At 37.1% G+C, this 27,514-nt stretch overlaps 1 protein-coding gene across 13 annotated transcripts in view; it reads left to right on the forward strand.

Annotated features, from left to right (window-relative positions):
• Positions 1–27,514, forward strand: part of LOC116176595 (RNA-binding protein Musashi homolog Rbp6) — a 207,854-nt gene that overhangs the window by 22,266 nt on the left and 158,074 nt on the right. For all 13 annotated transcript variants that reach the window (XR_004146472.1, XR_004146471.1, XR_004146470.1 and 10 more), the window contains exon 2: positions 4,580–4,672. Coding sequence is in view for 10 of the 13 variants with exons in the window: in XM_031495231.1 (XP_031351091.1) it covers positions 4,580–4,672 (93 nt within the window). In the remaining 3 variants the exon portion in view is untranslated. The remainder of the gene's footprint in view (positions 1–4,579; positions 4,673–27,514) is intronic.

A 27,514-nucleotide genomic window follows, 5' to 3' on the forward strand; every position in this document is an offset into this window, starting at 1 on the left:
TTTGTATTTCTGTGGTATTCGGGCATCTTCGGAGAAATGGTTGCTATCTTTGGTTGCTGTCTTCACGCAGGTGTCAAACCTTGTATTTGCTGGGGGCCCGAACCCCCCGATCTTATTCTTCAATACCGCTAAACATTTCACATTCTTATGACAGCTTCATTCTGCACTTGTCTCGAGAAGTATCGTGGGGCGCTGAAGGTTTTTGGAAAAGAACGTATTACCGGGGGGTTTTCTCCAACAGAGAGTACACTCGTCAAAGAAAGGTCCGATAATTCATTCTATATACTACCCCTAAGTCCTAACATTCCTATGGCAGTCTAGGCGAAAGGGTAATTAAATCTTTGTATATGCTAGGGGATATTCCATACTCCCAGGCCCCCTGGTGCTACTTTTTCTTCAAAACCGCTCAACAATTAAAATTCTCATGATCGTTGGGGAAAACCATCGAATTTTATTTTGCTGAGGAGTATGTAAATCTGCACAGAATCCTAGTCTTGTCTCGTTTTGTGCGTAGGAACAGGCAGGAAAAATGAAATATATTACGCACATAACAAGGGGCCAGGAAAAAAACTTTGACGAAATTTGGCATAACATAACATAACAAGACCTCGTTCCAGACATCACATCTCAAATTGTACTTTAATAAAAATCAGATATCGAGTCAAATGCAGTTAAACAAACTACTAAAAATAAACATAAGAGACATCATAAATTTAGTACAAATCACATTTACTGTTCAATTTAGGGAGAACAAAATAACACGTAAAATGATAAATGGCATGCACAAAAAACACATCAAAAGGGTATGTTAGCACGAGGGAGGAATCAACACATACAACGAAAAATCGGAACTGTATGATTAGTTGACGCATACAGAGCAATATCACACTGATAATATACGTGAATACATAAATAAATACTTAATAAAATATTATAAAGGCAACAAAACATAATTCAGTAACGCCAAGCCTCAATAAATATGCCGTATTAATAAAATTACTAAATAAAATAAAAAAGTGATAATTGTACAAATGTCGGTGACCTTTCCACGACAAAAAAATAATTATAAAGCAGTCATTTTAAGTACGACACATCTCAGAGCTCCATGTACCTTTTTTCTTCAGTACTTTCAGGCTGTTGGAAATAATGGGTGTTACTCATAAAATAGTCAATAAATAAAGAATGGGGGACCGGACCGGTTTCATAAAAATGGGTGACCCTTTTAGAAATATGAGGTCAAGATCGAAATTCGCACACGTATAAAATCAAAATTGATTTAAAACGGTCGAGGGTTGTAAGCTAAACTTGAAAACTAAACCCAAAACGTTTGAAGGGCGCACAATAATATAAATAGGATAAACCGCTTTGTTGTCGTTGGAAAGCGGTCGACGATTATTCATTCCCCGAGTATAAATCTAGTACTTTACCAATTTTAAAACGCGTATCACAATGTTCGGAGGGTAGTATAAAAATATTTGCAAATTATTGGCGGCGTAGTGCAGAAAAGCGAGTTTCTTTCGGGCGAGGCATTTAAATTTGCAAAGCCGGCGCTCGATATTTTAATATTCGGATAAGGTTTAATGAATAAAGGGGCTCCCCTTTTCCATGACACAATTTTGCGTATTTCTTTAACGAGGGCCGCCAATCGACCGAGATTGATTTCTGCCGGCAGCGTTCGGAAATAATACTCATTAAGTAATGGCGAGCGGCGAAAGGTTGGAGAGAAAAAAAAAGGTATGAATATTTCATATTTGACGCGTTAAAATAATCCGACCTTTTGATAAGTCCTGTGTTTTATTGTAGGGCTCAAAGCAAATATAGAAAGCTAAACCGTGGGTGGCGCGGAGAGGGCGAGGGAAGAAGAAATAACCTGAATGAAATAAAAAGTAGAAAGGGGGATGAGCGAAATGTGATTTACACAAATGGTACATCGCAGGACGAGAAACGGCCTCAAATTGAATGAGATTTTCAGTAGGTAATACAATTTCGGGCTCCAGCTACTTGGTGCCTGCAGTTCATTTGTATCGAGAAATACTTAATCAGTTCTTAAAAAACGCCGCTTTTCCTTTTTGCAAAAGGTGGCGCTTTCCGTAGCACCCCCCGGTCGTATTCGATCAGCTGACATGTTCTATTCATGACCCCCGTATGTTCAAAACTCATAAATTATACACTTTGTACTCGCAAAGCTACAGCCGTACATGCCAAAGCGGCAATTTGTTTAAAATTAATTAATAAGTTCATATAGTAGCGTATACCTCTGACATTCGTTGTGATAAATGAGAAACGGGCACGCTTATACGCAACTAAAACTTAATACGTAGACGAAAATTTAAACAGCACCAATTATATCCATCCACACTATTATGTGATGTAAAATGTCACGGCACTAAATTATTTAATCTAAAGGCACAACGCCGAGGGTTGTCATATAAAGTTTTGTGCGCTTCAAAATCGCTTCATTGCGTCGTCCCGGCATGATTAATAAGGAAGTTCGTGCCCGTGCTAAACATGTTCAAACAACTCTTACAAGTACATAAATATACATTATGGCTTTACTGTTTCCAACTTGGGAAGCACTTCTCGTTTCATTATGGCATCTTAAACTTTTTTAAATTGCTTTCTGGCGCCAAATACGGCCAGCGGATATCCTCGAAATTGATATGTCGAACGATTCGAATGGACATCGTTGTTCGGTTTAAACTTTCGGATAATATAAATAAATCCCTTACAGGAAAATGGCGGGGTCGCTTTCGGTATAAATTTGCAATGCTTTTTATGCGGAAGCTCTCTCTTAATTCGCTTAAGACGCAGGGTGTTCTTGACAAATATCGATCGTTCTGTTTTGAATTTTAGGATATTTCGAAATGTCGACCTTTCTCACAGCGTGGAAGAAGGTAACCGGGTCAATAAAGTACGGGGAAATTAGAGACACTCATCCGAGAAATATAATCTAAGAGTTTCGGGTTTGGTTATCTACTAAGCTCTTTCGTTGTAGTCCCTAAGGCAAACGGAATGAATTATCGAATAATTTCCAGAATTGCGGTAATGAAAGATAATTAATCCCGCAGAAAAGAACCCGAAATGAAATGCACAAATTACCTGGGATGTAGTTTCGATTGTGTATTGTTTCTTGGGGGTGGATTAGAGTTATGACTGAAAAATCAACCTACACAAAGCTTCTTTCTAAGTGAAAAAAAGCTTCTCTTACCTTAGCGCATTTTTTTGACGGACGTACAGCTGAACGGACATAGTATATTATAATTTAGTCAGATATGTCAAAATTAGATTTTGAAAAAATTCTGCGCATCCATTTCACATTTTTGATATTACTAAACTAAACTACCAAATATGGACACCCTGACATCCGGACATTCCTTGGTTTTCATTCTGATATTGTCTTAGTCTTAGTGTTTTGTCTAGTAATTGAATTTTAAAGAGAAGCTAAAAGCGCACTTTCAAAGTGCACAAAGTTAGGTACCCAACTTTGTCGTAGAATTAAGGGTTTACGTTGCTTAAAAGAAGAAAAGGTTTCTAGAATCACATGATTGAAAAATCGCATTTTCTTAATTTTATCATCCAAAAAGACACGTTTCTCGTTTACTTTTCGTTCTTCCTATTTAAGTAAAAACCACTTCCTCTAACAAGTTCAACATCGTTATTAACCCGACGACACTCAAGATTCCTCTAGGTCGCCAGACCTGATAGAACACCTGCGTCGCTTATCTCGCACTGTTTGCCGAAGAACCAATTAGTTCATGTTCGATAACAATTTTTTTTACCAACACCTGACCAGATAAATTTTCAAATATTTATACCGGTAAGATTATAGTACACCTAAATTGATGCAATTTAATTTATCTATTTTTTTTTCATCTTTTCTGATATTCTGTACTTCTTTTATAATGTAATTTTCTTCTTTTTCGCGGATCGGAATTCAAAATAGCAAGGTTAAGTGTAAGAACAGATGGCATTATTTTACGGCTAATCTGAACTTCGCCGTGTACTAACTTTTTCTGTTGTTTATTATTATTATTGTTTTTTTTTTAATAAAGGCAATATTATTATTATTATTATTATTATTATTATTATTATTATTATTATTATAAAACTTTACACTCACGTAAAAATGTCGATTAAATGTTCCCTTAGCTACCCGTTTAAAAAATAAACACAACAAATAGAATTGAACAATTACCGAATAAATTAAAACAGTACCTAACATTAAAATAACAATTCGACCATTTTTTCCAATTATTTGAAAAACAAATTCCCAGATCTTATGATATAACTTGAATTACTTTACATACACGACTACGGAAAATGGTGTAAATTGTAGATTTTTACAATTTTAAAACCGGAAGAGAGAAAAACTACAAAATGTCCATTGAGTTTTGCTTTGTCCTTTAGTACCTAATCAAACAAGTGCAATTGAAACACTTCGGCTAAGGAATTATATGTTTCCTCAAGTGGGACGAAGGGTTTCAAAATGACGCCAAAACTACTTTGTTTTTATGAATGAAAGTTAATTATTGATCTGAATTCAACTCAATTGGTTTAAGAATTTTCCTTTTTGTTGCAGATGGTAACCAGGACGAAAAAAATATTTGTAGGCGGTCTTTCGGCGCCGACAACCCTAGAAGACGTTAAGAGTTACTTCGAACAATTTGGGCCGGTAAGTGTTAAGATGAAATTTTATTCAAATTCGCTCTTTCATCAATCAAAGGAGAAATCTGAATTACAACGCGGAGAATTTTCTAACTTGATAATTCTTTTTCACAGTTCCACTTTTATTACATTTTCTTTCAATTTGTTCGAGAACTGAAAGATAGATCATTTTTAAAATTGTTTTTGTTACTTTCATATCCGACGCTGCCGGGAAGCTCAGAATGCAGTCTAGGGATTAAATATAATTGGGTTGCTTTTGTCCAAGTTTTCAAATATCCCATTCATCTCTTTTTTCCCTCTCGTTCGCTGTTTGAAAACCGAATGCATTTACCTTATTCGTAACGTAACTAATACCGTCGTTAATTGGTTTGTTTTTCAATATGAAAGAAAAGCGAATTGGACGCTGTTTATTGATGAGCTTTCGAAAAGCTCGTTTGATTTCTGACCGTTACGCTTACCCCAATTGTCTTTCCCTCGAGGGCATTAGAGTACAGTGACAGTTTTTTAAATTGGACACGCCATTTTCCGAAAGTTACTGAATGGAATATGGGTTATCGCGAAGTTTAAATGTCATTTACTGCAGCTGCCGTTGGCTGCTTACGAACGATTTGCATGGGTTGCACGCGTCATCTGCGTGTTGTTTTAGTTTCGAGCTTTTAAGTGCAACTTCATCCATGGTCTCGGGTATTACAAGTGTCGTTAGCCTAAACCGACTTTAGAAACTCCCGCCCAAAAATAAAATTATTAAAAAGAGGCCCATCGCATGATGATGGTGTTTAGAATAATTTGCTTTTGCTTAAAGTTACTTTGTATACACTGGGCGAACTATCGTGAATGCGAACACTAATGAGGATGACCATTCGCATGAATAGAATTTCAAAGTAGCCTGCTTAAAACGATGCCCACGAGCCTGAAATTAGTAGATAATTTTGCTTTTCAAAGCATGAATTTCGCACAACTTCCCTAAAACTTGTTTTAACTTCGGTTCACTTTATTCTCATTCGTATACTTGAATTAGTGTAGCAAACGCTTTTTAATATTCACTCGAGTGACCTCTACCTACCTTATTTGGTGTTCATCGAGGCATCCAGCAATGCTGATCGATTCCTTCTTAATGACACCGGAATAAATGTTGCTGGTGGCTGAATGGCCACTTATTGAGGGACAGGATCTCATTGTTTGCTACCTACAATAAATTTGTTGGTGTGCCCCAACTTTAAATTATGTTTTAACGCTATATCCAGAATCTTAACATTTCAAATATGGCATAATACGTCAGCTAACAGTTCAATTGAAAAGCGTTTCTCGTGATTTTAAGGTAGAAACATGCGAAGATGCAACTACCGATTATCTTAAGTCCCTTAAAACGCGCTTAGTCTTCAATGTACAGGTACTTTGATCCAGAAAGTTAACGAGGTTTAGAAAAGACAATTAGAAAGGTTTAAATAGTTCAGAAGATTTAATGAATTTGTGGGATTCTAGAGTCCCAGAGTATATATAAAACTCAGAAGAGTTCGAGGGTTCGAAAGGTTCATAAGGTTTAGAAAATTTCAAATGTTAAAGATATCCTAAAGTTGAGATGGTTCATAATATTCCAGACATCAGAAAGTTCAGATCTGAATCGCCGTCAAAATTTTCAGTGCCACCTGAATTCTCAGACTGTTCTAATGATCCTCTGAGCCATCTGTACCCTCCGAGAGCTCCTAATCTTAACACTTCTGAGCGTTGTCAAGTTTTTGGAATTTTTTCACTTTCTGTCATCATTTGCGATTAAACCGTATCCTCACAGATGATGATTTCTGAAACGTTTCCTGTCTACACAATTCCATAGAATGGAAGAACACTAAATAACCTTCACATATTCCAGTAACACACGTTTTAGTGTCACCAATTTAGGAGTTGTTTGATTGGTAGATTCTGGAAATTTGAGATTCAAAGGAATTTCCAGAAATTCAAAAAAAATATGAAACTAAAGCATTCAGGAAAATTCAAGAAAGTAATTAGTTGTACGTTTTTCTTTCGACAAAAAAGAAAAATTTAAAAAAACTTTAAAAAATACGCAGAAATTAATGGAAAGCCTACATTTGCCTTTGAGTGTCTCGCCACGTTAGATGGTCTATGATGGTTTTTACGAACATTAAAATCCGTCCAGTAGCTTGATTTTTTCCAGTGTATGAACCACGTTTCACTTTGTCCACTGCTTGATACTTTGGCATCTAATTCTGAAGGGAGCGAAACGAAACTAGGGAGGTGTAAATGTTCAGAAAGCTTTAGACATAACCTAAAGAAACTAAAACTAAGTCGTCGAATTACAATGAAAATGTATACCTCTAGCACAGGAGGAATCGGTTACCTCTTCCCGAAAACCACTATTTTATACTCTCCAGACTTGACTTCAAAGGGCTGAAGGTTTTGTGGAAGAGTGTACGGTGGGTCGGGGGGTGTGGAATATACCTATCCAGAAAGAATCTGTGATTTTAGTTTTCCAGGAAGAGATAATCGATTACATGGCGTATTCCAGACCCCTCGGGGCTCCGCTCTCCCTCCAAGTCTTTAGGAAAATGAGTATATGCTTATGATGTTTGTAGGGAATGTAGCACCGGGAGGTCTGAGCGCTATAGAATAACCCCCAGCAAAGTGAAATTCATGACCCTATGCAGAAAGAAGCTACCATTGTAGTTTTCCAGAAAAAGGAAATCGAGAATATCCCCAGACCCCCCGGTGCTACGCTTTCCTTTCAAATATTCAGGAAAATTAGATTTTTGTAAGGAGTGTAGCACCGGGGGATATAGAATATCCCCCCCCCCCCCCCAGCAAAGTGTGATTCATGACCCTATGCAGAAAGAAACGATCCTTATAGATTTCCAGGAAAACTTCTGCGCTGGGTGGTATTCCATACCCCCCAGATGTCCCCTCGGCGCTACCCTCTCCCTCCAAATGTATACGAAAATAAGTATGCTTTGATTTTTGTAGGGAATGTAGCACTGGGGGTTATGGAATGCCCCCCAGAAAAGTGAGATTCCGAGTGAGATTCATTACCAAATCAAGAAAGAAACTGTCTTTGTAGTTTTCCAGGAAAAGGTAATGGATTTCTTTTACGGTGGGGGTATTCCATAACCCAAGACCACTCATTGTTAGACTCTCCTTCCAATTACTTAAGGAAATGAGTATGTTTATGATTTTTATAGGGATTATAGCCAGTAACATTTAGCCCTATGCAGAAAGTAGTTGTCATTGTAGTTTTTCATAGAAAGGTAATAGATTCCTTCTGCGCTGGAGCGTTTCCATACCTCCCAGACCCCCCGGTGCTACGTTCTTCCTCTAAATGTTTAGGAAAATCTGTATGCTTATGATTTTTGTAGTCTGGGGAGTATGGAATACCCCCAGCAAAATGAGAATATTCCATACCCTCCAGTTCCGGTGCTACGCGCTCCCCCTAAACGCTTAGGCAAATGAGTATGATTTTGATTTTTGTAGGGACTGTAGCACCGAGGGGAATACCTCCCAGACGCAGAAGGAATCCATTAACTTTTCCTAGAAAACTACCATGACAGTTTCTTTCATGACGCTATACAGAAAGAAATTGTTAGTGTTTTTCCAGGAAAAGGTAATCGATTCCTTTTACGCTAGGGGGTATTCCCCCCGGTGCTACGGTCTCCTTCCAAATGTTTAAGGAGTATGCTTATGATTTTTGTAAGGAGTGTAGCACCAATGAGCCTGGGGGGTATGAACAGAATTAGATTCATGAGTCTATCCAGAATGAAACTGTCACTTTAGTTTTCGAGGAAAATATAATCGTTTTCTTCTGCGCCGAGCTGGGGGGAGGAGGGATTCCAGAGTACGCTCTCTCTCTCGCTTTCCAAAGTATAGGAAAATGTTTTTAAAAATAATTGCCAAACTTTATTTTTACTGGATAGGCGTCATGGGAACGGATAATTCCCATTTAGGGGCGTTTTGACTCAAATTATGTATTTCATTTATTGTCATAGAGATTAAATCTACGCGCATCAACCCTTAAAGAAAAAATTAAGTGCATGTGTTTAAATTTTATTGGTGCTCCCGGTGCTTCCTTCAAATGTATAACACAATATGTATGCTTATGATTTTTGTAGGGAGTAGCATAAATACTCCCTAGTAAAGTGAGATCCATGGCCCTATATGCAGAATAAAATTGCCAAAGGTATTCGATTCCTTCTGCGCTGGGGGGTATTCTATACTCTCCAGACCCGGCGCTAAGTGCTCCCCGCAAATGCTTAGGAAAATTAGTATGATTATGATTTTTGGGGGGAGTGTAGCTCTGGAGGGTATGAGCAAAATCAGATTTATGAGCTTATACAGAATGAAATTGTAGTTTTCGAGGAAAATTTAATCGTTTCTTTCTGCTCTGGGGGATGGGGGGATTCCAGACTCCCCGGTGGTACGCTCTCCCTCCAAATGTTTAGGAAAATGTTTTTAAAAATAATTGTCAAATTTTGTCATTTTTACTAGGTAGGCGTCATGGGGACGGTCGATCCCGATTTAGGGGTGTTTTTTATTGTCAGAGAGATTAAATCTGCACGTACCAACCCTTACAGAAAAAAAACAAGTGCATGTGTATACATATTATTGGTGCTTTTTAAGGGATGGTATGTGTGGATATAAAATCAACCATATTAAATGAATGGTATGTATACCAAGCGACCCTATTAGCTTTGGGTCAACAAAGAAGCTAGTTCTAGATTTAAGTTATCCTGCTGTTAAATTTATGTTGATCATACCATCCCCAAGAACACTGTTTTTTTAGATATTTTTACGTAGAATACAGTGGCGTAGTAAAAAAATTTGTCCACCGTTTCCGAGATAACCTTAAGTTGGTATTTTTTAAATGTAACACCCTATATATCTTTTCGTAAAATTGTTTTGCATTATTTTTCTAATTACATAACCTATGTTTTTTTAAATTTTAGTCATGAACCAAAAATGAAAACTGGTGGCAGCCATGTTCAAAAATTTTGTTCAAATACGCCACTGGATTCTACGTAAAAATATCTAAAATAAACAGTGTTTACCTTTCTAACGTAGCTAGATTGATCCTGTTTGTGGTATTAAAAGTTTCACAACAAAGTGGTACAGGGTCGCGAAAACCGCAAAAACACCGCAGTCTCAGCCAAAATAGAACACCCAGTACAATGGCACAACCTCCCACGAATCATTTATGCTTAGTTCTTTCACACAATAAAAATTGAGAAGAAAAGGGTTAGTTTAAATAGAAAGGATATTGCATATGAATGTAATGTGCAATTAATTCCAAACAGCTTCTGAGGGGTTGCGATTTTTAGTGCGAGTTCCTTCGCCGAGAAAGCTCCATAGACACAACGCATAAACAACATTTTATTGGCGGCACCGTCACAAATACAAATTTTTCTCATCGCGGAACAACGAAATTAATAACTTATCGCGAGGAGGGGGAGAAAGTGGTCGAAAGGTCCGCGTTTTTATGGTATTGCGAATCGGTCGAGGCCGTTTTGTTTTATTAAGGTGGCAGCCATCAAAAACATGCGTTTTCCTTCGGCGATTCGGTTTTTTACTAAGTGATTTTCTTGTTTTCCAAATTGCGTTTATGGATTATAAACGTCGCCTGCGTTTGACGAAAATAACTTTAATGTTTGAACGATTTAGCGTGTAGTAAATACCCCGAAGGAAAGCGTTTCCCCCGATGTAATATTCGCATTCCTCCACTTTCGGCGGCGCGGCGCGCGAAGCTAAATTGGGGTAGTAGAGAGCTTTGCGATTTTTCGAGATATCGATACGCCTTTTTGAAACCAAAGCGTTATTGTATTAAATGGAAAGCTCGATTGCATAAAGAAGTTCGCATTTTACAAAGGTATTGTTTTGTAAAAATTGCTGCTTCCGTCGGTTTTTTGTTCATGTAACACTCGAGGGTGGATTGCGTTCGTTTTGTTGTTTTCTTTTCCTCCAGTTTATCTCGAGTTTACTCGCGAATATGGGCTTCTTGCGCGTGCTTTGAAGCCATAAAAAGAAAAGTAATAAAATGGAATTGTCTTTTGATATTTTCGAGCCGGTATGAATTTTCTTTGGTTATTATTTCCCTGATGATGTATATCCGGACAGGCAATAATTTAGATTAGGTTCGTTCTACTTTTATGATATTTGCGAGAACTTTTCCTACCCGATTTATGTAGCGAACCTCAAACTGAAAGTCGCGCGCGCCTCGCAGGGGTTGCTTTCACGCCTGAATTACGGCTCACATGTCTGCACCATAATTGATTATCTCACACCGTCACTAGTTTTCTCCTCTTTTTTACTACTATTACTACCATCATCTTATTTTATTGTTGGGCGTAATTAGATTCGGATTGTCATTAAGCCCGTATAAATCATTCACTTTATGTTATAACACTTTTTACGGCGAGACCGAGCCGAAATTTATTGCCGATTTGTGCGCACTTTATATAAAACCTTCTTTCAAATAAAACGAAAATTCTTACAGTGACCTTTTTAAATTAAACATCGATTTTTTCCTACGACCGAAGCCTACCTGTCGATAGATCTCCACTCTCAATGTCGGTAACATCCGAAACGGCTCTGATTATCAATCCCAATTGTCAGCTACGAATCCCTCAACCCAAATCCTCCCTTGTTTCACAGTGGTGAGGTCAAAATGAAAACAAGCAACTTTTGGCGATAAAGTGCGCTATTTCACAAAGATCTTACAGGCATTTCTCAAGCAACGTTCTTTATGTTAAAAGAGAATCTACTGTATTGCGGTTGTATCTTTTGCCAGATCTATACTCGACAACAAATGAGACACTTGGAATTTCGCGAAGTTTGTTTCCCCAAAAATTAAGTCTTTTCAGTTAATCACCGAATTTTCGCCCCTCGGAGAACTACTGCTTTGTACTCAATTTCCAGTTTCATCCTACTGTCACAAATGAATGACAAATGCTGCACTGTGTTCTTTTCAGAAGATGAATTTTCCTAGGACCAGTAATTTCTTTCAGGGGAAAATATTCTAGGTGCGAGTTTTAACGGTGCGTAAATAGACGAGATAGATGGGGTTGATTTTATGCAACCTGATTTTTCAACTGAAATTAATTTCCACGATGAAATTGACCCCAAAATTTCGACCACTGCATTCGTCGATTTTCATGCTCACAGGAAAATTCGCCTCGACAAAATTCCTCCAGGAAAGCTGCATTTTCGCTCAAGAAAGATTCCCCCCAAAGAAAGCTGATTCCGGAAAACTTATTCAAACAACTATTTTTGCTCTTCGCAAAGGAAAATTTGCTCCTATTAAAAATGCCACTTCAATTCGTTTAGGAAGAGAATTTTCCTTGAGCGCCGGGTTTACCAGGGCGAAAAACACATTTTCTGAGGGTGAATTCTTGTGACCCAATTTACGGGGCTAATTAACCCGCGAATGGAAGCCAATGTTCCATAGATGAATGGGCGTCAGCCCAACTAGCTTTTTCATATTTTATAATAGTTGCCAAAACGCTTCCGACACAAAAATTATAAAACATTACTCTCAGAAACGTTTTCAAAATGTTTATAAGACAGCTATAAATGTAAAACTGGCACCACTTTATAAAACATTTCAGTTTTGGTTAGTAATTTTGTAAAAGGTTCACAGAAACAATTATAAAATAAAAGTGCATGTTGGAATTACAATAATAAAATAATAGTATATTAAGATACAAGTGTATAATCAAGTCTTTAAAGCACGCGCAACGAGTTTAAAGGCACGACGCAAAGCAATTATAAAACAATTTTAATTTATAAGCTTGACCTAAGTATGTACTTACTTTATTAGTGTTGCTCTTAGAAACGGTTCCACGAAAAATTTATAAAACATTTGAGCTTTAACAACAAAATAGTGTTCATCCCCCCTCTAATAAAATTAATTAGTATTTTGGAAGTAATAATAAAATACGAATAAAATAAAACAGTTGCAGAGCGATGAAATTATACAATTACTTTGCTGGGTGGGAGGTATATGAAAAACTATTCACGAAACTCACTAAATCCGTCCTACCGAATCTGGAGGATTCTTATTCACATGACCAGTCAGTTCTGAAACGCTTGAGTGGCAACCGTACCCAGGAGGCCTGAGGATTTACTCATTTTATTTTGACTCGAAAATCAATTATGCTAGTTTTCAACAAAGCCATCATCAATTACTTATTAATAAAAGATTATGGCAATACAAGAGCAAATACGACCCCGCATAAAAGAAACAACACCCCAACTCATCGCACAAGCCGATAAGAAGAATTTAAAAATCATTGTTTTTGCCAAAATGCATCTTACATCATACTGACTTTTCAGGAGTCGAACCAGTATATTATCGTCAATCTTGCTTAGATCAAATTTAATACCGGGGAGTCCAGTTCTGACCCTTTCTTTACACTCATTATTACCTTCACTATGAGACCGACCATCTGTATAAAATAAACGATCCATTATGCTGGGGGGTAGGTATTTCCTACCCTGGTGCGTGGTGCCTTCTTTTTGCTAATTTTATTACTAATCGAATAAAATTTGGTGTATTGTTTTCTTCTATAAATTTCGAAAAACTACTCCATTCGAGTAAGCTCTTTGGATTTCAAAAGCGATTGCGCTAATTACAAAGATTGTGAAATATCCTTTGAAAACGCTTCTTGCCGAATTCGCACGCGAAGTAAAAACAAGAAGTTATTACTCCGGCTTTCTGGTGCTTCCCTATTTGACGATTGCGGTTAAGGAAGCTGTTTGTGAAAAACATAAACCATGCCATTAATAAAATTGGGTTATTTATAGAGGGTACAAGGTTGAAGAAGTATTTAAAGTATTCGTGTTATTTATGAAAACCGCGGTCTATTTTTAATACTCTTTATCCTAGCACCGCGCCGATTAGGTTAATTTTTCTGTTTGTTCGCCTGCCTCTTTTCGATTTTCGGTGCACTACCGCCGTATGATGCATATTTAATGGCGGTCATAATGAGGACGATTGTACAAATATTATTATGCTCTGTTGAATGTTTATTTGGTAAATTAAGGCAGAAGCGTGCAATTACTCCACGAACAAAACATGGGAAATACAAATTTGGTGTAGTTCTCTTTTTTTCATTGCCATAATTATAAGGTCGCCCTATTGTAATTGATAGGATTGTTGGACATGACGACACAATAACAGTTAATTAGGTATGCAATTGGATTGCACAGGTCAATAATTGCGTGTTTTCCCAACAGTATTAACATTGTATAGTATGCCGGTATTTTTATTCGGTTATAAAATTAATAGGTTCGGTATCGAAGCTCGCCAGACCCCGATTTTGGGCTCATTAATGCGCCAGTAGCACCACAAGAGTGCTTATTTATGCTTATAGCCGTTCTTAATTTAGTTATTACATTGTATAATACCGCGCTACCAGAAGCCCCGACCGGTTTTTTATGTACATAAAGTATCCTCGGCCCGATAGCTTTATGGACAAATTTGTAAACGCTAATAGATACAAACGATTACATTTAAATAATTATCTCGTCCGTTAATGCTAAGAACTTTAAATGGGGTTTGTTAATGGAATTCCTTACATGGTTTTGATGTATCGTTTCAACACCTTTGCCTGGTATTTCAAGTGAAATTTATACGACTCGCTCGGAGCGATCTTCCATAACTTGAAAATACCATCACCGGCTACCTGTTTTACCTACTAATGAAAGCGATAACTTTGCGTAATGGCATCCTAATTATCACATTTCTTCTTTACGTTTAGCAAGTTAATCCCAGCTAGAGTGCTGCCGGTCTTGTTTGCCTTTTTATTTACTACATATTTACAGGCGATAACTTTATGGATACTTTAAATTGTTTTTTCCTCGCTTTTAGTAATTGTACTTAATTGCTTATTACCACATTCCTTTACGCTTCCTTAACATGCTGACATTTACTGTCGACGCCGTTTTATTTTTAAACTTTGAGATGAGATTTTATGACTTTCCGCATTAAAGTGTTGCTATTTTTTAACTCGCTGCGTATGATGCTGTTCACGTTTGCTCCAATTTCTACAGATTTTTATTGCCTTAAAAAGCGCTGCACTTTGCAACGCTGCAAGTTTATTAGTTTATGAGCAATGAGAAATTGTTTATGTCGCCCTCAGAGCTTTAGTAAATTTGGATTGACCTTTTAATTACAAAGAACAAGTAGGAGAACCACTTGTGTAAATGGTAAAACTAAAGAAATACCTATATCTTCATTTTGTAGGATTAGCCATGGAGGCACACAATGTAGGTTATAGCCTAAGGGCTCTAAGAGATGGGTACCTACCCATTTAGGAGGTATTCAGAAAAATTCAATTTCAAATCAAGTGGAGGATCATGATGGTAGACGAATTCAAAATTGATTCAAGAGAAATTCAGGTGAAATTGACATAAATTCAGACGGAATTCTGAAAAATGTAAGAGAATATTTTGTAAGAATCCGAGAGGATCTCAGAAAGTTTCCAATCATTTTAGGGGTCGTCATAGAAATATGGGAATTTTGAAAGATTTCATTGGCAATTTATTAAAAAATTCAAAATACCCATTGTACAATAGGTACTGGTTGAGCCATTTCTTGAAAATTGCGTAAGTATGAAATAGTTACCTATATACATAAAAGTCCGGAAAATGACACATTACTGGCGAGGAAATATTGAAGTGCGAGGCCTCTTTGGGACCGAGTACTTTAATTTCCGAGGCAAGTAATGCCATTTTACTGGCGAGTTTTGTATTAAATTTTACCCGAAATCGTTTTTTATTATAAAATTTCAATTTGTATATAGAACTTTTGATTAATGTCAATCTGTCAGTGATGACAGGCGTCATTATAGACATTTAGCAATGTCACAGATGCGGTCGGTAAAGCGACAAGTGGCAGGAAACGTAGTCTGCTCTGCCTCTGTCATGGAAACTAAAATTTCCCGACAGAAAGTAATCATGAAAATTAAGGTTTAAGGACAATTTTGGGTAAAATGTACTTATTTTGCATCATTAATTGCAAAATTATAAACTATAAAAAGCTGGAAAAATCGCTCGCTACTCAGGGGTTTTCGTGAGCGCACAGCCCATGCTACCTCTCGAAATTGATTGGGGATGCTCAGGGTGGCGATACGAGGGTACCGGGAGGACCGATATGAACCGTGCCGAGAAATTGCTCGAAAATCGTTACTCGGGGGTTTTCGCGGTCGCCGAGTCCAAATGTGCCCTCGAAATTTTCCGGTGATGCCCAGGGGTGGTGGTACGGGGGAGGCAAAGATGACGTTCGAGTAACAAAAGTCAATTGAGACAATTTTTTTACTGCCATTACATCATGTAAGTTAGTTACAAACATAGTCTATCATTGTACCTCCGGGCACTCCCGTAGCGCCACGGGAAAACCCCTGACTAACGATTTCCTAGCAATTTCTCGGAAAGCTTAATTTTTCACTCCACTAAACTCCCGTAGCGCCACCACCAAGCATCCGCCGGCAATTTAAAGGGCAGATCTGGATTCGTCAGCCGCGGAAATCCCCGAGTAACGATTTCCAAGCGATTTCTCCAGCTTTTCATCTGCTTTTTTCCCTATGTCTACTTTTAAAAGACAAAATACCTTCTGAAGGGGAAATAACTGTAAAACAAATAAACATCTGGCTGCCATATTAATCAGTTTGAATTGTTGTTTTGTCTTAATAGCAAAGAAATTTTTTACGCTCCTTAAACTGTTTCCGGCACTATACCAATTGACAATATCATCTTCTTCTTCAGTTAAATACTTCGCACACAAACGAAAATAAAAATACGGAAGCCAAAGCAATAATATTCAAATTAATGAATGTGGCAGCCAGATCTTTCTTTGTTCTAAGAAGTTACTTTGGTTGCATGAAATTAGACGACGCCGTTCAGAGGAGATGTTGTCATTTAAAAGTAGACATAGGGAAAAATAATACACGTAAATCCCTATATCTACTTCTTAATGAATAGCACTGTATGTAAGTTTATAGTTTGAGATGCAGTAATAGATACATTTTGTGCACCCCTTAAACAATTTTCAAAAAAAACAGCTCAACCAGTATTGTACATGTTTCTGAACGCTATTCCGAAAACTACATTTCGATAAGAACTGTTTGCAAAAATTTACAACTTTTGGGGTTCTGATGTCTCTGGTCTATTAGTAGTTTTCTACATATTATATTCTACACCCACAAACCAGCCACACTATCTAAATTTTAATATTTCTTTTTTCGAAAAATTTAGAGCTGGTAGACTACCAGGGAGACATCCCCACGACAGTTGATTAAATTCTGGGAGAGGCGTCTACGCCAGGCATATGCCAAAGTATCAAGTATTATTATACATTTATTATGACATATTTTTAAACCTGTTACCTGACGTTTGGTAACACCCCATCCAGAGGATTACCTCTTCTATGCGTAACATGCGTTTTTAAAATTCTAGTGCCTGGTCGCATTTATAATGTCATGCTCAACCCTTTATACGGAAAAAGCAAAGGTATTCCTGAGATTAGCCACCCCTTTGTTGATTTTGAGACTTCATTTTTTAGATGTTTTTGAAAAATAAAAGAAAAACATTAAACCTCGTGTGTCATTTTCAGATAAGTGCGATGGTTTTTCTGTACAGGTCTTCGGACCAAGGACTGGACCGAAGTCAGTCCGGTTTCCACTGATGTTTTCGTTTCGAGCTTCGTTCTGATCTGAACCATTTAAGATTACGTTCCGGTTCAAAAGTCCGAACCGGTTAAATCCCTACTTGAAACGAGGCCGGGACATTTCGCCGAATGCCCACAACGCCGACACGATTTTTTGAAGGTCCATATCGCCGACTAGGGACACTACGCCGACCGTGCCCACATCGCCGACAAGTGAACAAGGGACACTAAGCCGAACGTGACCATAACGTCGACTCATACAACACTTCTTAATCAAGCTGGACGGTGTGCAACACCAAGTAGCTTTTGACGTTAGGTTATTGTAGGTTCAGAATATTTTTTTTTAACTTTTTTCGAACTACAGACTCATACGAAAATTCTTAATCAAACTGGACGGAGTGTGAAGCAAAGCAGCTTTGGATATTAGGTTATTTGTAGGTTTAGGACATGTTTTTTAAACTTTTTAAAATGCAAACTCATACACTGGACAGAGTATGAGGGGCCTGGATTTTCGAACAGTCGGCGTTGTGGTCACGTTCGGCTTAGTGTCCCTTGCACACGTTTCGGCAATGTGGGCACGATCGGCGTAGTGTCCGTCGGCGAAGTGGGCATGGTTGGCGTTGTGTCCCTTGCACACTTGTCGACGATGTGGGCACGGTCGGCGTAGTGTCCGTCGGCGTAGTGTCCCTAGTCGGCGATATGGACCTTCAAAAAATCGTGTCGGCGTTGTGGGCATTCGGCGAAGTGTCCTAGATCCCTTGAAACTCATTTTTTTTAAACTAGGCATTCTAAACGGGCTAAGCTAGTAGATATAAACTAATTGGGTAACGATTAGTTCTGAGTCAGGGGGTGTCTTCGCTGCTTTTACCGACTTTTTTGATACAATTCGCCTGAGTTTTTATGCAAGGAACTGTTACCAATCATTTCAATGCCAAATGTTATTTCCTGCCCTTATTTAACGTTGAATATGTTTCAAATTTTGTATTTGGTGAAAGAAAGCTTAGTTTACAGTGCCTAATAATGAAACAATCTCTTTTTTTATAAGCTACTTGTGCGTTTCAAATGATTTATTAGCGAAAAACCGTTTCACAACACTTTCGGTCGCGATTGACTAAAAAAATTGACCTGGCAGTTGTTGAATTTTGGCACAAGTCCCGTTATTTTACGCGAGAAGAAATATCATCTATAATTAAAGGGAAACTAAACATTTTTACGTAAATCTGACTGTAGTTGGGTGCTAGATGAACACTGGTACATAAAATATCGTATTTTATTCACATTTAAAGACTATTATGACACTTGTACGTTTGCCACACTCGTTTCGTGTCATAATAACACCTTTTAGAAATAATATACGGTTATTTACGTGCTGAAAATAAATTGTGCAATAGTCTTTGAAATAAAGTAGAGTGGAGTGTTTCTCGCCAATCCATACGATTCGTCCTTATAAAATTCGGAGGGTCCAACGCCCTATTATTATACTTTAGATACCCTCAATCGAAGCATCAATTCTTTTGTTCAAGATTCGCCTTTGTCGTTTTTTATGTGGTAACTTAATTGTTGGCTGGTTTGCCTTTTGAACGTCAATGAAACATTCTTGATTAGCGAACGTGACAGTTTTTAAATTCTTCCTCGGGGAACATGCACGCGCTGTCCGATTTTTAAATGCGAATGGAATATAAAATATAATTGGTCGTATTACGCTTATACAGCAAGTATCGGAAGTGGAATATCTTCAGAGCAAAGTTGAGTGGCCGAGTCTGCTTTATGCTATGGTCTTGCAACGTCACGCGTCGTATGAACTGAAGAGGTACTCTGGCTTTGCACATCCTTCAGAAGAGTTCTTCAAATGTCTGTATACTGTTACGAGGTCATCCACAATACACTCTACTAGATCGCATCTTACGAGCCCACTTTCAACTTCCCTTGTTTTGTTTTGCTACATTTTAATTACGTGCAGCTTCTAAAGAGCGACTTTCTTCAATGGCAGCTACGCTGAACAATCCTTATGTAATACAACAATAACATTTCGAATTACATTAAAATGACAAACGCAAATTCTGATTAAAATCTCTCTTCCCCTTGTAGTTGCGGTCCAAAGATACGAGTTTCTAATAAAGGAAAATATTGAACTGTCCTTTGCAGTGTTCACTACTATACAAATTGATTTAGTATCACAATGCCGAATAACGTATCGTACTACGATAAATATCAATGTACAAGTTGAAAAGTTTCCATTCTCCAAATTAGATCCGTCGCGAGCACCCTCTGGTGGAGAGCGCCATAATCGAATTAAATAAAAAAAGGAGCTCGTTAAATTTTAACGTTTAGGTAACTAATTATTTCTTTCATCATTAAATCGCGGAATCTTCCTGGTTTAAAGCAAGGGGAAAAAAAGGGTCAACAAACTTACATATTATTAAAGGGGCATTTACTAACTTTTGGCATCCGCTTTATTTCATTAAAATTAAAACGCTTTCTGAATAATTAAATTTTTTAAAACTGCAACGACCGTTCGTTGATTTTTTAATGCGGCGAGCTCACAAAGAAACATTTTTTGATAATTAAAAACCGGCAAGCATAAAGAATGCTAGGTAAAAAATACATATACACACGCGCGCACATATATTTGGAAACGTGGTGGCGGCGCAATCGGGTGCAGCAAGTGCTTTTGATTTCTATTTAATTTTATTGTCCCTTTACGCTTTTAAATTTGTAATTAAAAGTGCGTGAAGTGTAACCTTAATTGTACAGCCCCCTCTGTTATTTTTAGGCAGCTTTCGCGGTGGGCATTAATTAGCAACAAATTTGCCTCCCACGCTGGATCGATAGATTAAAATAACCACGGAATTAGCGACTTAATTTTGTACAAGTCTGAGTAAATAAAAGGACATAGACTCGGGAGTAGAAGAAGCGAAATAAATAAAGGTGGTCTCTCGTTGGGGTGTATAAATTTATATCTTGATAGCTTTATTGCAAGTCCAGATTACGTATCGTTTATATTTTGCTGAAAACGATGTGATAAAATGACGTATACATGATCGCGGGTTCAAACGCTTTAAACTCGCCAGAAAGAGTTGCCCGATGTACATTTTTTTCTAAATTTATGACCGCTCCGTTTTCATTTCAGCTTTGTTGTACTCTTAACTTTAGGGCACTCAACAGATTTATTGTTGGCTACTGACTAATTTAGGGTTGTACACTGCATTCCTCATCCGTAGAATCTTGGAAACCGTTTTATGGGTTTTTTATTGGGTAATTTCGAACATTGAACTGGCAGTTCTATACAAACTTTTCAACGAAACTGTGACCCAAAGAACAAAACAAGATACGAAGAATCGCATTTTTTGCTAACTCCGCTCGTATTCGGAAACCAGTAGACTTGTGATTCCATAGCACTGATCCCTGAACTCGTAGGAATCGATTGGTGAAGGTTTGACATCGCTGTCTCTTCATTCTCGAGTTAGACGATGAACTAACGGACAGACAGACGGACAAAACCATCACATAATTTTTTTCTTTCGAAAAATTCCCCTAAAAGCTTGGAAGACGATTAAGTTACTAAGATTTCAAGGGCTCATCACTGTTTATTTGCGCTCTTGGATGTCGATCACAGCATTCATCCAACAATCTAAAGAAACCTACCCCCCCTTCTCCCCATTATTCAAAAAATCCTACCGCAATCCCAAAAATTCTTCTATATGCGTTTCACTTGCGATTCAGATATGGCGCTAAACAACAACGTTATGTTTATAGTAGGGGAGCTGCAGTTGAACGAGAGTACGTCTCCAATCAAAATATTTCAAAACTTTACGGTTATAATGTTACACAACTAACTATTTCAGGAGCGAATTCTCCGTGTGGGCGGTTTTTAGTAGAAAAAAATTTTCTTGAGTGCTCTTTTGCTGATTACAACCACTGAATATTTCGACGAATTTTCCTTTATAAAAACGCCACCAGAAGGTTTTCGGTCTTGCTTTTGGACAAGATGGCAAGTGGTGGGCGGAAGCGAGACAAAATACCCCCCCCCCCCACCACCTATAAATAATGAAACGGAAAGTAGCAAAAGTTTACTTTGCAAGTAACGGAGGGGTAGGAATTACTGTGTAAGAAAAAGCAAAACGGTAAACTTAATGTAAAAGCAAAATTAAACTGTCTGAATGCAAAATAAATGTACGGAAAGGTTTCGGTTAAGCACCAACATGGAAAATTCGAAATATTAATTGACATGGAGGAACGATATTATCCTCCCTTTCTAGATGAGTTCTTATAAACGAATTTTCCTCCCTGAATTTTTTTTGGTGCTTTTCTGATTCAAGGTATGAACTCATCTGGAAAACGTGAGCTTGTCTTCTCTGGGGGTCATTTTTCTCATTGCAACTGTTTCGGTGGTCAAATTTTCATGAGAGAATTTTCAATTTTCCGCTTACGAAACGGCTGCGGAGTCGAATTTTCCCTGTGCAAGTCTTCTCAAGGAACAAATTTATCTGTAGCAGATTTACTTATGGCATATGCGCTTTAGGCGAATTCTTGCAAGCGAATTTTTAGCTTCCTAGCATGTGCTAGGTAGCTATTGCGATAGCCGTTTTTTGAACATTTCAAAATTTCATCAAATGTCGACGTTTTAGACCATTTTAAGCAACTTTTAAAGAATAAAATTTTTTTCCGTCTGTATGTATACGTACGTACGTACGTTTGTTGGCAATTTTCTGAGAAAACGGCTCGACGGATTTTGTTGAAATTTTGTATATATGTTTTAGGCATACCGAACAGAAAAATAACGGGCCGGATTTTTGAAAAAAAATTTTGGAGCGCCGTAACGGCATCGAACTTTTTTTTTCAAATAGCAACCTAAAATTTTTATTCTATTATTTGGAAGACCTTATTTTCCTGTGTACAACCTACAAAAAATTGGGCCGGGTTATATTATCAAAAAACGGAGAAAAAAATTGTCAAAGTCAAAAAATTGTGTTGCATATGTGCAAAACGCAACGATCTTGTTTCTGAAGCAATTTAAACGAAATTTCTATGGTAAGTCCCTTTAATAAAAGCAAACAAAATTCATGCGCAAAAATCGTGTTGCGCATGCGCAGAAATGCAATTTTCTTATTTATAGAACAATTAAAACGAAATTTGGATGGTAGGTCCTCCTAATAAAAGAAAACAAAATGCATGCGCAAAAAATCGAGTTGCGCATGTGCAACATCCAACTTTCTTATTTATGGAGCAATTTTAACGAAATTTGGATGGTAGGTCCCTCTAATAAAAGCAAACAAAATGCATGCGTAAAAATTGACGTTTTAGACCATTTTAAGCAACTTTTAAAGAATAAATTTTTCCCGTCTGTAAGTGCGTACATATGTTGGCAATTTTTGGTTTCAGCTAGGAAGCTATTCTGTCAAGAATTTGACACCTGGTTAGAATTTGTATCGACTTTTGCTTTAGACAAATTCCCCTTATGGGAGAGACATGTGTATTTTCAGGCCAATTTCATTTTTATAAAAACTCGAATTCCGTTTATTGGAGAATTGATCTAATTTCCAAAAGCCGGCTTCAAAAAAGGCTCTTCAAGTTCGGAGCTGAAATTCAAAACTCCTGTTACTCCTGTAGAAACTGTCTGAGATGGTTGAATACACTAAGATTCTAAAATCAGTTGATTCAAGAGAATTATCTAAATTTTGAGTAAAAAGTATCTAACATTTTTCTAAGTGTTGTTTCTCTGAAGAAATTCAAGCAGACATTTTTTAATTATCTTAGAAGAACTTCTGAACAATTTTAAAGCATTTGTGAGCAACTTCTTAAGAACCTCTGAAAAATCTGAGAAAATAAGTTACTAAATTCTCTGACGGATCTTTTAGGAATTAATACAATTTTTATTTAATTTAAATTTTGTTATTCCGGAACCCATTTCGCGCTTAAAAAAACTGACCAATATGTTTTGAAATATATGGTTAAAACATGTTGACGAATCATGTTCGGTGATCTAACAGAATCGATTTCCCTGAATTCTTAGAATTATTACTCAAAATCTTGTAATTTATAATATTTTAATTATGAATTTTTTTTGTTTCAGGTAAGAATCCTTTTCTATTATTCTCGCATGCTCATCTAATGGTAAGTGGTATTGTTATTCCTATTATGCGAGTGCCCACTTAGTACGGCAGCTCTGACATTGATCTATGAAGAATCTCTGGTTTTTTGAAAGCAAGTTCTAACTTACTTTGAAATTTCCATTAATTTTTGTTAAACGTCCAAAAGAATTAAAAATGTCGTACTATAATGGATTAAAACTCAAGAAAGTACTCCAGAAAATATTCAGTTAGTGAAACGCGTTCGGAAACTTTTTACGGCTGTTTACTCCAAAATTGAATGGAGGTCACCTGCAAAAAAAAGGTTGATAAATTCCTTTCCTTTTTTCCGTGCGTAAATCGCGGTATCATTATCAGTTAACGAAGGCGCCTCTTCTCCCATCAGCAATTCAACAAATCACCGTGTTCGAGTCGCGCTCCAAGAGTGGAGCCTTCCCTCTAACGCGCTGTCATTTATTTTTGTTCCATTCTCCCATCTATCTCCCGCAGGTCCGACTGGTCGAGGCAGCTACATCATTAGCAAGTTGAATTATGGATTGTTTGTGGGACTCTCTTTCTCTCTCGAGTTCGAAACGTATAAAAGCTCGCTTACATCACATTATCAGAAGTACGAACGACCGACGCACGGTTTTGTTCTCTCATAACGTCGTGTTTATTTTAAATTGCTGAAAACTAGAAAAAAAGGGGACGGGAGTCGGGAAAAAAAAATTCCTTCAGCTCCATTCCGCTCACGTAAAGTCAGGCTTGTTGACAATCTAACAAAGGCGGAGGAATGGTAATTGGTTTGAGGTTGAAATGTAAACGTTTCGTTTATGGAGAAGGATGCGACTTAAAAAGCAGGACGCGAGGAACCTTGGGAAATTTTAATCAAAAGTTGTCTTAATTATAAAATCAATACTTTGTCTAAACAAAACTTTGATAATTAATGTGTATTGAAGTCGCTGTGGGATAATTAGAGTGAAATTCATAATTGTGGACGGCGGAAATTTAGTTAGGTTAGCCTTCTTTCTCCAATATTAGGTTTTGTAAATGCCGCCGACAGACAGTTTAATTAGTTTCATTTTTCGACTAGCTTTTTTTGGTTAAAGTAATCATTATTATTGTTTGCTTGAGAATTGTGCAAAGAATTTGACCTAATTTGTGATGGAGAAACTTTAATGGAAATGCTAAATGGAGTTTTTTTTACGTTTATTATACCTGATTAATTTGTACCAGTCAGAGTGGAACCATATCAATCATTATATAATCGTACAAGGCAAGTAAAAGCTGTTAAATTGGAGGCATCAACTAAAGATGTTTTAAAAAAATAAAGCACAATTTAAGAGTAGTAAAACACAATGTCTTGAATACAAATCCAGAAAGTTAAAAAAAAAACTGAACTTTAGGTATACGTTATGACCACCTTATCCTTCTGCGCAAAATGTGGAAATGAAAATTCAGAAACTTAAATAAAATCGAAGGGAAAAATTAATTACAATAAAAAATACAAAAGAACATTAACAAATAACTCAAAATAAAGAAAAGAAATGTTTCAAAATTCAAAAAATATCGAATCTAACAATTTATGTATGTTCATAAAGTTTTAGCGTATTTTATCAAATTGTAAGTGTAGATGTTTTGAATACTTTAATTCGTCCATTGGTCCGATCCTCAAAGTAAGTTTTACTAGCGAGATTCCTTACACGAGTGGTTCCTGTACGACAAAATTGTTTCTCCGCTATTTGGTAAAAACCCCCCAAACATTATTTGAAAATAATTAGCTCAACCGTCGTGACTCTCTGGAGGGAGGGGTCGAAGATCTTCTACATTATTCCCCGAAATATTTAGTTTGGCACTTGTATCATAATTTTTAGGAAGACCGGTGCCCCCTATGAAAAACCGTGACAGAGCCCTTAGAGCTGAACGTTTTGAGGTTAGAATGTAGCACCGGGGGAATATCCTCAGCGGTCAAAGATCTTATGATATGTGTAGCGAAATCAACATTACATTTTTTCTTTTCCCCGGGGGGTATTGCAGATCCCCCAATTGTACATTATTAGGTATCCTAAATATTGATTGCTTTTGGCACTTGTATCACCATTTTTAGAAAGATACGGTGTACTCTATGAAAAACTATCACAGACTGCTTAGGACTGAGGCGTTTTGAGGAAGAATATAACACCTGGGGATTTGTGAGGTATGAAAAACCACCCAGCAACCGAAGACCTTATGGTATGTGTAACGAAATGAACATTACATTCTTTTTTTTTCCTGGGAGGTAGTCCATACTCCCCAGTTGTTCATTGTTCCCTGAGATATTTAGTTGCTCTATGAAAAACTATGACCAGGCTAGAAACCAATTTCGAAAAAAATTCAAAGGGCTGTAACTTTTGAACTAGTAGCCCAATCTTGTAACTGTTTGAAATTATGGATTCTACAGGCCACATTCTATAAGAAAATTTTTTTTCCCGGTCGATCTGAGACAATTTGTTTCGCGCCTCAAAAAAAGGCAGTGTATAACCTTCCTTTTTTACCAAAAATCCACTGCACCAAAATTTCTCGGGAAAACACTTTTTCTTATTAATTTTGGTGCGTAGAATCCAAAACAATTCGTACTTTTTCGATCAGCATTCTCAATAAAAGTTATAGACTAGAAACCAATTTCGAAAGAAAATTCAAAGGGCTGTAACTTTTGAACTAGTAGCCCAATCTTGGAACTGTTTGAAATTATGGATTCTACAGGCCACATTCTATAAGAAAATTTCTTTTCCGGGTCGATCTGAGACAATTTTTTTTGGGGCCTCAAAAAAAGGCAGTGTACAACCTTCCTTTTTTACCAAAAATCGACTGCACCAAAATTTCTCGGGAAAACACTTTTTCTTATTAATTTTGGTGCGTAGAATCCAAAACAATTCGTACTTTTTCGATCAGACTTCTCAATCAAAAGTTATAGACTAGAAACCAATTTCGAAAGAAAATTCAAAGGGCTGTAACTTTTGAACTAGTAGCCCAATCTTGGAACTGTTTGAAATTATGGATTCTACAGGCCACATTCTATAAGAAAATTTTTTTCCGGGTCGATCTGAGACAATTTTTTTTTCGGGGCTCAAAAAAAGGCAGTATTAACCTTCCTTTTTTACCAAAAATCGACTACACCAAAATTTCTCGGGAAAACACTTTTTCTTATTAATTTGGGTGCGTAGAATCCAAAACAATTCGTACTTTTTCGATCAGACTTCTCAATCAAAAGTTATAGACTAGAAACCAATTTCGAAAAAAAATTCAAAGGGCTGTAACTTTTGAACTAGTAGCCCAATCTTGGAACTGTTTGAAATTATGGATTCTACAGGCCACATTCTATAAGAAAATTTTTTTTCCGGGTCGATCTGAGACAATTTTTTTTTCGTGCTCAAAAAAAGGCAGTGTATAACCTTCCTTTTTTACCAAAAATCGACTGCACCAAAATTTCTCGGGAAAACACTTTTTCTTATTAAATTTGGTGCGTAGAATCCAAAACAATTCGTACTTTTTCGATCAGACTTCTCAATCAAAAGTTATAGACTAGAAACCAATTTCGAAAAAAAATTCAAAGGGCTCTAACTTTTGAACTAGTAGCCCAATCTTGGAACTGTTTGAAATTATGGATTCTACAGGCCACATTCTATAAGAAAAATTTTTTTCCGGGTCGATCTGAGACAATTTTTTTTCGCGCCTCAAAAAAAGGCAGTGTATAACCTTCCTTTTTTACCAAAAATCGACTGCACCAAAATTTCTCGGGAAAACACTTTTTCTTATTAATTTTGGTGCGTAGAACCCAAAACAATTCGTACTTTTTCGATCAGACTTCTCAATAAAAAGTTATAGACTAGAAACCCTGACTATGACTATGAGGCCTTAGGGCTGAACGTTTTGAGGGTATTCATACTCCCCAGCGGCCGAAGATTTTGTGATCTGTGTAGATAAATGGACATTAAATTTTTCTTTTTTTCTGGAATCGCTTTTCGTACCTCCCAGACCTCCCCGTCCTTAGAGATAAACGTTTTGAGGAAGAATGTAGCGGGGAGAGGTCTGGGGGGTATCAAAAATCCCCCAACAATACCCCTAGCCTAGCGCCCGAAGA

The sequence above is a fragment of the Photinus pyralis genome, unplaced genomic scaffold, assembly GCF_008802855.1.
Source record: "Photinus pyralis isolate 1611_PpyrPB1 unplaced genomic scaffold, Ppyr1.3 Ppyr1.4_LG7, whole genome shotgun sequence".
In the NCBI taxonomy this organism is placed as follows: Eukaryota; Metazoa; Arthropoda; class Insecta; order Coleoptera; family Lampyridae; genus Photinus; species Photinus pyralis.